General features: G+C 34.8%; 1 protein-coding gene across 5 annotated transcripts in view; it reads right to left on the reverse strand.

The window, feature by feature from the left end:
• FAM172A (family with sequence similarity 172 member A) overlaps positions 1–14,461 on the reverse strand; it is a 264,993-nt gene that overhangs the window by 232,001 nt on the left and 18,531 nt on the right. For all 5 annotated transcript variants that reach the window (XM_036403453.2, XM_036403451.2, XM_036403452.2 and 2 more), the window contains 3 exons: positions 10,710–10,835; positions 7,345–7,446; positions 4,644–4,744 (listed from right to left, as the gene is read on the reverse strand). In XM_036403453.2, coding sequence (XP_036259346.1) covers positions 4,644–4,744; positions 7,345–7,446; positions 10,710–10,770 — 264 coding nt within the window. In that variant the 5' untranslated portion in view covers positions 10,771–10,835. The remainder of the gene's footprint in view (positions 1–4,643; positions 4,745–7,344; positions 7,447–10,709; positions 10,836–14,461) is intronic.

Below are 14,461 nucleotides of genomic sequence, written 5' to 3' on the forward strand. Positions count from 1 at the left end.
AATTAGATGCTTTCACTCTCCCTCTGAAACAGGAGTTTTAAAAAACCTTTTTGCTACCTCCATGGAAGTTCATCCTTATTTGGCTGTAATACAAGACACTGAAAAAATTCAATTCACAGACACCTCTTAAGTATTTGGTATCTCATCTCTAAACAGCAAAACCTCTTCAATAGGCCAAGCCAAGCAGGCACTCCACAAAGGCAAATGTTCATGAATCCAACAATACGTTACATCACTATAAATTTATTTTGTTGACTCAGTAAGAGTTTTTCTAAATACTAAATAACTAACAGCAAATACATTATAAGAAGTCAAGGTACACAAGCGATTTTGCTTGATCCATAGTGTGAAGCATGTACTTTATATTATAATAAAGTGTTGCTAGCCAGAGAAAATCTGGAATGTTCAATGATAAATTGCAAAGAAACTGAAACTAAGAGTGTAAGGATTTCTAATAATAATCTGCACATTTTATTTGAAACTTGATCCTGAAGCCCTTATTCATAAGATCAGACCTATTGAGTTTATTCACATGAGCTTTGGCTGCAAGATTGGACCTTAAGTACTATCAGGTGCACGTGCAGCCTATCATCAGATTTTGGGTTATTCATGCAAGAAGCTACCCTTTCAAATGCAGACTACTTAATGCTTCCTTCTTCATTAACTTACATGTCCTCTTCTGCTGCTCTATGCTTTCATTTGTGCTATGTAAATAGCCTCTCAGTCATCAAAAAAATAATCATCTTTGCAACCAAGGAGGAAATTAGTAGCAGGTGAACGCTTATTTTTTAAATCATGTTGAGACCAAGCTGTTCTTCAACTTAAAGGAGATCTGGAAATAAAAATCCAATTTTACTCTTAGCCATCTGAATTATGGGTTGTCAAGGTCATAATTTTACATACTTATCACACATACACACTACTCAAATATTAACCTTGATGGCAATCTACTTTGTGATGAGCTGGATCTAACACTTGTGAACATACTTTAAAGCAGTTTATTTAGTGGAATAAGACTTCTCTGATGACATAAAATTAACTGTATCTTATGATGACATGACACCAGGAATTTCTGTTTCAAATGTTCCATTTCTTTGTTTTACATATGTGTTCTACATAAATACAAAACATACTATGGTGACTGCAAAAAAAATCTCAATTCTTTTGCTACTACCTGCCTACAGACAGGTAGGTCCTTTTGCAGGTCAGAAAGGCTGCAACTACAAGACATAGCATTAACTTGAATAGGATCACAGCAGAGATATTTATGTCATGGTCCACATTATAATCTACATATTTACAAATCCTCTTTGAATTTTCCAAGACATTGGTAGAGAAGTAAACTGTCAGCACAGGTAAAAGTTTCTACATCAGTGAAGGCATTCCCAAAAGTATTAATGCTAGTGTTCAATGGCCTCCAACTAATCAACAAATTATAACTGCCTTTAGGCTGTAAGATACATGCAAAGCAACAGACAATATCCACCTTCTGATGCTAGGATAATCTGGATACTACATGAGTATGAAAGTAGAAAGTCAGCAAAAGCCTGTAATAACTAAACTGTTGTCACAGTTTTTCTCAATCATAACTTCAAACTTTCCACAAAGATTAATCATCAGTTCGAAGCAGCTGTAACACTATGTTCTATGCACTTCTGCTGCCATTTTAATTTTTAAAAAGCAAATGGAGAGGCTCTCTACAAAATTCAATGCCACAATAGCAATGACTGAACCAGAATCACAAAATTATTAACAGTTCACTAAATTGTCTATTAACAACACATATCAAAAGGCTGCAGGAAAAAAACTGTGTGCCTGAAATAACTGATCAGTGAATGAAGAAAAAAAGATGTAAGGAGAGGAGATGTAGGCAAACCATTTTGATTTTTGAAGAACCAATTTCCACACAATCAGAAAAATGGCAGAATATCACAGACAGTGTATTTGTGACTTTTATGAGCAAAAAAACCCCATGGATAACCAAATTGAAATTTATTAATGCTCAGAAAAGAGAGAATGATGCTGGTATAACAAGGCCAGGGAGTACACTCACTTCTTAAAAACATATATATATATATATATATATATATATGTATATGCACAGTGAAAAAAGTTTTCTTGTGCAGGATGTATATATCCTTTAAAAATTAGAAAACCAGCATGCAATGACTGAGCTAACAATGGAAACACTGAATACATAAAAAAATTTTGTTCAGTGATACAAATATAGCTACTTCATTATCTCACTGGATGGCAAGCTACATAACTGAACCCCAAATGCACATTAAAGAACTCCTACAACCAAAGGATGATGTTTCAAAGCAAAAGCCTAAGGCCAGATTTTACTACATCTCTTACAAATCATTTGAGTGACTGCTTCTTAAGCTACTACAGTTTGCTAAAGACATCTTCACCTTAGACTACAAAACAGCTTATCAGAGGGTGATATACCACTCCAGTATTATTCAATGTTTGCATCAGTGACCCACTAATTTATGGCACAAAACAAGATTTTATTTATGTGAATAAATGCCAAGGAACAGCACCTCCTGTGTTCCCAAATAACTACATCAAAACCAGACAATGGAGCATCTATAAATTTGTGGCTTGTTGGAGCAATTATGTGGTACTGAGCACCTAGCAGAAAAAGACTGAAAGACAAATTAGGGTTTTTTTCTCTAAAAACACAAAGTAGACAACTTAAAACAATTCCCTGTCAGATATCTGACCTTAAGCCTTCCTTGATCTTTACCTACCAATATAAACGAAGTGCATTTTTAAAGGTCATTCAAACTGGAAAATGGAGAATGCCTACAACTAAGGCAAAATGTACAACACGGATCACAGATATAAGATCCCTGGTCCCAGAACAAGTGCATCAAAAACAAACACAAAAAGCTTTTCATACTACTGTGGGTTGAAGTGCACACACTTTTCAGATGCACAGAATGTGAAATCCGCCATGTATTTCTAAATATGCATAGGAAAGTGTGGTGACACTGATCTTTAGAGTCATGTCTTGTCCAACTCACTTATTTGGAAAATGGGAATATTTGAACAGTGCAGGCGCACAAAAACATCCATACACGCAGGCCATGCCACAGTATTTTCTCTCAGAGGAAATGCGTATCAAGACACAGCACTATCCCTTTATTTGGAAAAGCATACAAAGTGAAAAGATGTGAGAAGCACCTGCAGTAGCCCCCACTCACTTTCTACTCCTTGCCACAGTTCTTGGCAAGAATGAGGAGAACAAGGTAAAAAGCAAGCTTCATCAATCCCTGGTAACAAAGCTCTGGCAGGACAAACAGCTGGGCAGCTCCAGCAGAGAGCCCAGGCTGATACAAGCTGAGCAAGCAAGCACAGAGCACCCCCAGAGGGCCGGAAAACCTCTCCCATGAACACAGGCTGAGTGAGTTTGGGCTGCTCAACCCAGAGAACAGACATCATCAGAGAGGCATTACAGCAGCCTCCAGTAAAGGGGCTACAAGAGAGCTGGAGAGGGACTACTGACAAGAACATGGAGTGATAGGACAAAGGGCAATAGCTTCAAACCTAGCAAAAGCAGGTAGGTTTAGATTAGATGTTAGGAAGAAATTCTTGACTGTGAGGGTGCTGAGGCACTGGAAGACTGCCCAGAGAAGCTGGGGATGTCCCATCCCTGTCAGCCTTCAAGGCCAGGGGTTCAAGTACCCTCATGTAGTAGAAGGTGCCCCTGCCTATGGCAGGGGGTTGGAACTAGATGACATTTAAGGCACCCTTTCAACCTAAACCCATTCCAGGATTGTATGGATAAGGCACTCTTCTTCCTAAGGCACCATTATGCACAAACAAGCCCCGCTGTCCTGCAAATGGCTGTATATCTGCCTGCTGATGTAAAGAAGTGAATTGATTTCTTATTGTGTGCACAGCTTGTGTGCACAGCTTTTATTTTAACTATTAAACTGTAACTCAGCCTGTGAAGTTTTCATTTTTACCCTTCTGATTCTCTCCCCTATTCCACAGTGAGGAGTGAGCAGGTAGTTATGGGGGGGCTGAGCTGCCTAGGAAGTACCAGTATCATCCAAATACACCAACAGATAATTAACCAATTCATCTTCAGATTTCTGTTTTATTTAGTGGTTCCTGGTATCTCCTGGTAACATGGGAAAATAAACCAATGCATTTATCTTCAGCCAAAAAGAAAATTGTCACAGCTTTTTAGTCCATGAGGTGACTAAGGTTAAAGAAAATACTGCACTGTATAATCTGACTTAGGTAGGTAGATGATATTCTATAATGAAGATATACTAAAGTCAAACAGTAATCTAAATCACACCCTAAACTATATAGCAAACAACATAAATTACTGTTAGAGCATTAATATGCACTAAATCCTGAAATACTTTACATTAAATGACTGGAACCTCACTAAAACTTTATTAATGTATGCAAAAATATCGCATCTACAGAGAAACAGAACAAAATCCATAGCACATGAACACACACACATATATACATACCCAGATATACATCCACACATACATACCTATATATGTACACATATACACATATATACACACACATATATTAAATGTGTGCATATATTTAAATGCTACACACAGGGATATACATACATGTATGCACACACACAAATTATGTACCTCTCCAAGGGCTTCATAGCGCTTTTGGTTCCATCTATGCAAATCTTCACGATAATTAAAAACAAATGGCTCCCCAGTTTTAATGTGTCTTAATTGCCCTTCTGTAAAAGAAACAAAATCATTACAGTTAATATGCTTCTTCATTAAAAGTAAGACATACTCAATTGCTGAAAATTTTAAATGAAGTCTACATCTAAAAATCCAGCCATCATGAATTCCTCCTCATTTTTGGTTATAGGCTTTCTAACAGAAAACAATTGTAGCATAAAAAATTGCACTCCCATTTTATTGTATACACTGCTAGATTAAGCTAAAGAGAAATTATGACAGTGAAATTGCACAGAGATATCAAATGCCAGAGTACTTCACAAGACATATTTACATCTCAACTGCTATGAATTAACAGTGAAATGTAAACATTAGCAGTTAATATTTGATCTGCAGGTGATTGAATTGTAACTACAAATCTTCTAATTCAAAACTAACTGCATTATAAAGAAATGCAAATAAAAAAGGGGCTGGAAGCTGGAAGTAAGGGAAAGATTTATCTTCAAGCTTAACAACTTTCTAAGCTAATCTGAAAAGAACCATGTCCACAGTTAGGGAAAATATCTTAACTCCAAGATGAAATCAAGTAAGACCTCCTAGATTTAGGGTACACTGGGACTACAACAGTAGAATAAAGCAGAATGCTTGTTCAGAGCAAAACTACATGCTACTTTTGCTCTCATTGTAACTTCCTGTAGTTGGCCTTGTTTATAGCCAAAGTTAACAGCAAATCCAACCACTTGTGAAGACATAGACAGTGTTAAAACAATGATAATAAAAAGGCAACCAGTAGGAAGTCAACTACAAGAACAAATATTTTACCAACAATGTTTCAGCCTATCAGACAGGACACAAGTTATGATCTCAGAGCATTAGAAAACTGCAGTATATCAGTGAAACACTAAAAACAGTGGTATGTGTCAGTAAACTTTGAAAGCTGAAACAAAGGTTCCTCTGTATTGTTTCCTCTTGGATAGAAAAAAAAATACTTGGTTCATGTATTTACAGAACTTTTACACTTTGATTCCTGATGCTTTAAATAAAATGTTTAAGATCTGATGTCTATGTTATGTTATCTGATGTCTAATAATTATGCTTATCTGCTGATTTAACTTTTTTCCAGACCTGCCTTACCTCATGTACTAGATACCATGGAAGTATTTCTCCACAGTTTCCTACCCCTGTGTTGGGTTCAAACATCCTCCTTCTCATATTTTTCATAATAACTTTACTTTCAGCTGCTGCTTCTCAGATACATACTCTTCAAATATGCCATTCAACAGTACATGAACTTGGTTCATGTATTTACTCGCCAGAAGTAACAAATATCTGCTACATTTTTCGTTTGACTTTCTGGAACCCCTGCCTTATTCAGATTTAAATAATCTAACAAAAAACTTCTGTACTTTTCCACCATAAAAAGAAGCATGATTAAGACATAAAAATACACAACTGAACATTTGAATTAAATGTATAAAAGCAAAATGGTGACTTTTTTGCTTTGCTGACCCTTAGCATATGTAATAGGTTTTCCTCCATTCTATGGAAATCACTCAGGCTGTGAGGTTTAGTAATGGAATATCCAGTAAAATAATTCATTCCCCAAAATTCAAATTTCAGCCCTTTTTATCAGCTACATATGAACCATTAACTCTGAAGTCAGTAAGGAAGACAGACACTATGTAGATCTAAAAATAAGGAGCTGAAAAGTGACAGAGCTGAACTCCTTCCATCAAAGAAAGAGCATCACTTTCATGACACTTTTAGTCTCTAAGTACCTACCTGTGAAAGCCATCAGGGTATTAAAAAGCTAAGTGTTGCATAAATGACTATCATTTAAAGAAAAGCTCTTTTTTTTTCCTTTGAAAGTGTAAGATCTAAAACAGGCAGATTTAGAAACTAAAGTTCCTCTGTTCACAGAGCAGGCACTGCAAAGAAGTAAAATTGTAAACATTCCCATTTGTTCCACAGGTTTTAAACAATGAAAGAGTCACTTCCTGCAGTCTGGTATTACTTTAGCTCAGAAGTTCATTTCTCACCTGGGTTTTAAAATGCATGCACTGGAAATTATAAATACTAAGTCATTTAACACAGAGACTGAGCTAACTGGAAGTACTTGCTTGCAGTTGTCACACACTTGGCTGCAATGCAAAATTATGTTCCATACCAGAAGAGACAGTCTATCATTATTGCTTATTCTCCTATCAACATACATAGGTGTTTTCCTATTGGTGTTAATGGAATAGCTGGGACAAATTATTATCTAAAAAACAACTTCTTCTGTAAAAATAAAAATGAATCAGGAAATAAAACATTCCTTAAATGAGTGACCAATCTTTAAGTCTGATTTTTAAATGCTACAGAAATTGCTTTCAGAATTTTTGTATCAAAAACATTTTTGTAACAGAAAACAGGACATCATAAAGTAGGTCCAGTACAACTCCACAATATTGTATGAAATGAGGGATTTTTGTAATAATTGTATGAAATAAAAAACAGGCCTCAGATTTACAAGTCTATCAGCACTAAAGCTTAAAATTTCAATCCTAACAGGAAAGTAAATTTTAATAGGGACTTATAAGGTATAATTCAGCTTCTGATAACTGCTCAACATTATTCTACATATGGTCTTTACAAAGCACGTATGACTTACTTTCATTAAAAATGTACTCAAATCCTTCCAAAGTATCAGGAAATTCAAGTGGTGGCTCATCTTTTTTCATTAGTTCATCCAAGTCTATTCTAGACAATAAATCTAAAAAAGGAAAAGAAAAAATACATAATGCATACTGTGTCTTTTATTTCCTTTGTAACACTAAAAAAATGCATTTGCTGATATTTGTAGATCTTACAGACAGAAGAATATCCCAGTATTACTAAACACAGGACACTGTTATGGAAATCCTGTTCAAGGTTCAAAAGCTGGACTTCACTGCCTGTACACATACTCATTTATTTTCTTATTTATTTACCTACCTATTTATCTCTATGTTAATCTAAAAATGTCCAGAGAAAGGGAAGTCACCAAAGACTTAGCGATTTGTTTCAATGATTCATTACCTCAATGTTAGAAAGTAAGTCTCTGAGGTATGCATCATGGTTTTAACATAAAGTTCTCTAGCTTCAGTTTCAAATAATTGATAGCGTCTTAAATGTCTTTTTAAGGAGTTCAGCTTATCTGAGGACATCATCTCACTGGCATTCACCAGATGTGTGACCACACCAGTCTTCAGCCCCTCTTTGATACCCAGACTGTTACGCCTAAATCCTTCGCTCCACCCCTTTAACAGCCCTCAAGGTAGAGAAACTTCCATCCACTTTACAGCAAGCCATGTCATACACATCCTTTTCAGATTAGGACTGTATGGCCTGGTACAGCCTACATACCGTAACCAATGCAAGTACACTAAAATTAGCATAATTTTAGCATTCTTTACCCTAGATTTAAGGATTTACATTTAACCAGAGGCAGACTTACGGGGACATCTTTACATCTACCTGTAACTACCAAACAATTACTGCTACACAGGTAATAGTGTACAATGATCTCTTCTCATTGCATATCACCCACACAATGCAGTGCTATGCATCTAACATATTTTCTGATTATTAATTTAAAAAAAAGAGAAGAAACAAGAAACAATTCAGCAGGATTTCAACAAAATACATTTTCCTACTTGTTCATTAGATGAAATTGAAGACCACACAAACATTCTGTTCCAGAGTGCTAAACTGACTTGAACTATAATTATTTCATAAATCAAGATACTATGTGTTACCAAGGAAATACACTAAGTGTTCTAAGTATATGGATTTTTACCTTTATTATTATCCAATTCTGTAGCTCAAGAAAAAGAAAACCATTTGAAAAGACTAATTTTCTTTAAGTTTCATTCGGCATTAACTATGTTTCCATCTTTGTATTACTTAAAACAATTATTTTTATATTTTGTACCACTATTTTTGCTTGGTCTTGTTGCCAGTAGGCTACCCATATTACCTAAACTTAGGATTGACACATTCAACACTTTGGAATTTCTACTGTTTAAAATGTACTGAAAATTATCTTTAACATTCTTGAGAGTTCCTTGACCTGCACTTCTACAACTCTTCAAGTTCACTTTACATTTATTCCAGCATCCATGATTGTCACCAACTCTTCCTTCTGAGTGATTCCACTGGGCAAAGCTGGAGGACCAAAAGCCATCTGGTATGGTTGCTGAAATTCAACCTCTTCCCAACAAGTACTATGGCTTCTTAGTATCTCTGTAGCATCTAAATGTCTAGATAACACCAGATACTGATTGTATGATTCTAAATCTGTCTTTCTCAGCCACAGTTCACTTTTACATCACATCTGTTTAACAGCAAGTCCCCTGAAATTCAATTCATGCAAGCAATTACGTGTTTGTTCTTGTGCACTGTCCTTTGGAAGTTCTGCAGTAGCTCCTTTGGTTCTCAACCAAATGATATAGAAAAAGAAAATAATTTTGTCAAAGTCTCCCACAACAGGATGTAAAAAATGTGTCCTTTCTTCCTTTGTACTTTGACAAGATCAAGGTAGTGAGTCTTTAGCACATCTTTCTCTCCTTGGTGAGGAGACTCCAGTCACACTGCATCCCTAGAATTTAATTCCACTTGAGTTTCCATACCATTTTACCATGATCTATTTTGAGATGTATTTACAAAGAAGTGTCACTTACTATACAACAACAACAACAAAAAAATCAATCTCCTGAGTATCAAGGACCATAGTATATGAAGTATATTATGCTTATTCACAGTAGGTACAGCTTGTCATGATTTACAGCTTTCATCAGTCACTAAGAAAAACTGAACCTGTTCTGAGCTGAAACCACTGATACGTTCACTTTCTTCTTGTGCAACTTTTCAAATGAAAATTATCTAAAGTGTCTTACAACTTAGCAATTCTTTCCAAATCTGATCTACCATTCTTACCTAAGGTCTTGGACTTTCTAACTCAATTTGAAATAGTTCAACAGAGCTGAAAACTGAGTGATCTGCAGGAGACCTTCTATAGCTAAATGGAAAATCACTCAATCACATCATTGACACTAATCCTTAAAGATAATCAAATTAATGCCATGTATAAAATGGGAGTTTACTTCCAAAGCTGAACTATAGCTTCCTCAAAAGATACTAATTGGACGGAATTGGCACAAAGTTTTATAAAAGCACTAAAGCACTACATGGTTTTCACCAAATACCTCACAAAAACTCAGTTGCAAGTGAAGAAAGGCCATCTATCATCATGTAATGGAACACTGCTTTCTAATAATGCTTTGATAGAAATCCAGGATGTACACTTGAGTGGTAAGCTATGTTATTTTTTCTCCTTTGAAAGACAATTTAGAATACAACTGTGCGATGCAAACACTTAAACCAACTAACTTTAACTTTGGTTAGTTTACTTGTAGGTCTAACCAACTCCCTGTACTTCCAAAGCTGAATGCCACTATCTAAAACATGCCATTTATGTAAACTATTTTTACCCCTAAGTCATTTAGATCTGTTAAGTTTTTAAAACCTACAAAGGGAACTTTATAAAACCAATATGGATATCAATGTCCTGAAAGCCTTTTCCCTTTTAGCACTCTGAGAGCTTAGTCTGAGAGCTTTCTAAAAGCTGTAATATGGTTGTATAACTTTTGTATAAAACAAAAGCATCACCCAAATTAAATCAAAACTTCTGAAAACTAAGAACATAAAAGCCAGTCAACTTTCTAAAAGGACAATTATGAACATTTTAAAAAGCAATGAATAGTTTATTCTGTTACTCCTTACCATATATCATTATGTTTTATACCATCTTATGAAAATACTGATAAATGGACACACTGTTAGACAATAAGCAGCAGCACAGGTGGACTAAGAGTCTCTTCTAGTATTGTTAATTCCCAAGCTCTAACTTATAACTATATCATATTATTTTCCTTTCCTAAACAATAATTTCTGAAATGTCAATATATGTAAAAAAAAGGCAAAAAATACTCATACCCTTTAATGCAGTGGTCTTCTCTTTTTCATCTGGACCTCCTTGCTGGAGCTGAGCCATCATTTACCCAAACTATGTACAAATTCTGAAGTACTGAGATAACTGTAGATTAATATTCAAAGGATGGTCTGAAAAAGAACAAGAGTTGGAAATTAATAAATTTACTGACTTCTCCTTCATCAACTCTTGTCTGCTACTGTTTACATCATCAAAAAAAAGTTCTGATTATTATAAGCCCAAAGTCTGACCAAGTTTGGGTAAAGATTCAAGTTCACAAGAATGAACAATACCTCTCCCTAATCCTAAAAGTACTTCTACCTAATCAAAACTACTTCCTTCATGATTCTATGTAGCATCAGTAAACAATAAGCCTTTTACAGAAGCGCAATACCTGCAAGTCCAAAACAGAAGATACAAGAAAAACAAAAGACAATCAACAGAACTTCCACAATCTTTATGGATTTTCTTCCTCAAAAACTCCACTTTGTTGTCATTACTGTACTATATAGTTTTGTTTTAGTAAAGGTACATGAAGCACACAATTTTAAGCCACTGTGATTTCCACAATACATTACTGGTATTGAAATGCATTTGTATTGTAAATGTATTAAAATACAAAGCTACATTTGTCTAGCTACAAATCTAGAACAAATCTCAGTGTAAATTCAAGACAAGACTTTACATACAAAATCTATTTCCAAATTTCTTCTTCTGCAGAGAAGGCAAACCAGACATTCAAATCCACAAACTCTTTCATCTTGAGTCTGACACCAAGGGAGTGAACTACCAAATCACAATTGCTTCTTCCTATTCAATAAAAAGACTTCAGTGCATTGAACTCTTATTCCCTTAATCTTTTTTTGGTTCTTTGTTTCATGTGTCAGTCACTACCAACTTGTTTTATTCTTCTCCCTCATGTACTTCATCATTGATGAGCTTGTATGAACTCTATTGTAACTTGTCAAAACAGTAACAGGATTCACCAACTGTACTATTGGCTCCCTAACACTCAGACCTGCAAGAAGGAACACCAAAATGATTAAGTAACAGCAGTTCATTCCATAGACAGCAGAAAAAAACCAACAACTTAGGATAATAAAGACTACTTTTCTATTCTACGTAGACAAAACCTATTAAACATTTTCTTGTACATTAAAGGAGCAATTGTATATTGTGTATTAAATACAGCAGTTTAAGGAGGTGTGAGTTATTAACTAAGGAGAGGGTTTGAAGGATTGTTGTGATTTGGTCTTTTAAACTTGTGGGTCTAGAAAGTCCAATAATCCATTTTACAAGTTGGAACTATGGTAGACTTTGACACCTTCCTTTGTAAAGGTTGTTCAGACAAAGCTGATGGGAAACAGCAATACACTTTACAAGAGTCTTTTAAAGACACAACTTCAAATGAGTTGGAAAGGAAAGGTCTGTTTATAGTGAGTACTTCATAAATTATGACATGATTCAGTTAAAATGTGCATCTTTTGTCCCACCCTTCAGTCACCACTCATAAAAGCAATTACAAAAACAACAGCAAAACCACTGAGATTTTTTGTGCATTTTCTAACCTATAATGTTGTCAATGTAAATATTAATAATTATTAATTTTTATTAATATTATTATGTAAATATTTGTGATTCAAATGTTGATTCCCACACATGCATGGTATTAAATATTTTCCTCAGATGCTTCCAAACAGTCCATAGAAAAAAGACTACCAAATACAAAATCTTATCCATCTTGTTTGTACATCTGCAGCACAAACCCACTATATTCTACATAGTAATATATTCTAATAAATTCCAGCATATTCTAGTAAAGCATATAGAAAAGAAAGTAATTTCAGTTTAAATTATTCAACATACTAAAAAATGACAATGATAGTGTTTTGTAATAGCCCAGATTAAAATTACTCTAGTAATATGAAATTGAGTGGTTCTCCCTATACAACATTCAAAAATTCATTTGGTATAAGTCAGTTAATGCGGTTAACAAAATACAAACAGATCCTCAAATATTTGTTGTTAGCTAAGGGAAGAAACATAAAATCTATCTGAACAGATTTACCTTGGAAAGCGAGACCCCACCCCCTGATCAGATAAATCAGTGCAGAGACCAGGAATCTTTGCCATTCTTGTCTCTGTCAGGGATACCATTCTTCTTCCTTTATTAGATGAAGACCCTGCCACTGGGTAGATAACAGTTCAACTGCAAAGCTAAAAGCACCAGAATAAATAATTCTGAATTTAGCTTTGTGAGACAGAATTTACAATTCTTTTTGACAAAGTGAAAAACTGTTACAGCAGCCACTGGAGGCAGGACTTGATATCATAATGAGGATGGAACAAGTACACAGTACATTATGCATTGTTTCTGTGAATACAGGATGTTTTGGAATCCCTCAGTGATACCTGTTTAATTAACTAAGAGAATAAATTACTTGAGAGAGTTGGATTTCTTTTCTTTGACAGAGAGGTGCCAAATCCACTACTGATGGTACAAAAATAAACAATAGAAAATTATGAAATTCTGAATGGTTCCATATAGGCAAAGCAGGAATTGCAGGCATTCAAACTGCAGTTTATTCTATACTAATTTCAAATCCCAGATCTTCAACTGCATATACTGACCACGTCACATAATTCCTAAATGCCATCAAGTTTCTTGTAATAAATACAGACTTTAAATGTGTTATTGTATTGATGTTCTTAAGTGTGTTATTCATACAATTACTTAGATTAGTCTTTTGAAAACACCTCTGTGGTTTTTTTTTTTAATACATACAGCAAGCATAGCTCCTAAAGCACAAGTTACTATTTCACCTGAAGAAATAGTCACAGCAAATAAGTTTACATATATTTACTTGTATGTATCTTGCTTATGCATGAAAACTTACATATTCTGACATAAAGTATCTTATACACATTCTGTGCCTCTTTAACTCTATCCCCTGCAATACTTAAAAATAATTTGACACAGATATTCTTGTTTCATGGTTTCACATGAGCCAATGAGGCTGCATTTTCATTATACCCCTGCTTATGTAATTACAGAAACTGGTAGACTCAAAACAAATGGTCAAAAAATTAATTTTTTAAAAACACACACATAAGAGAACATACAGGTATTTCATGTTGTAAAGTGGTATTAGAAGCTTGGACTACAGACCTTGTGATGGCATAACAGTTGTATTTTTTAAATCAAACTGATATCCTATGACACCATATCATATCCATACACATGGTACACATACACAGGTTTCAACATACTTAAAATGCTCTTCTTTGTGCAAATGCAGACAAAAGAGAGACAAAAAAAATATTTTGCTCTAAATTAGCAATACCTGAAGCTAAGTCAATATTACAAATACTCCAAAGAAAAGCTATAAATTACTGTAGCATTACCAAAAAGACAGAAGTAAGAAAAAAACACACAAGTATCTTCAAAAAGCACAAGTCCTTCAGGCTTATGTGGATACAATGAGTAGGTGTTACCAGAATGCCTCTTTGTACTGCACTCCCTTATTAAAATATAATAGAATGAGAGCCCTACTCTTTGTAAACTGACATCCTAAGCAAGCTAGGAACAAGTATGGGTTAGATCTGTATAATGTGGCAGATGACCGATTAAGACCCAATTCTTCTTCAAAGAGATGACTGGGTGACAGTTTGCCTCAAGTCCCTAGTTGGTATTGTCTCAATAAAGCAAAAAACCCAATAATTTATCTTAGCAGTATTTTCTCTCTAATTAGATTTT

Source organism: Molothrus ater, chromosome Z (genome assembly GCF_012460135.2).
Source record: "Molothrus ater isolate BHLD 08-10-18 breed brown headed cowbird chromosome Z, BPBGC_Mater_1.1, whole genome shotgun sequence".
NCBI lineage: Eukaryota > Metazoa > Chordata > Aves > Passeriformes > Icteridae > Molothrus > Molothrus ater.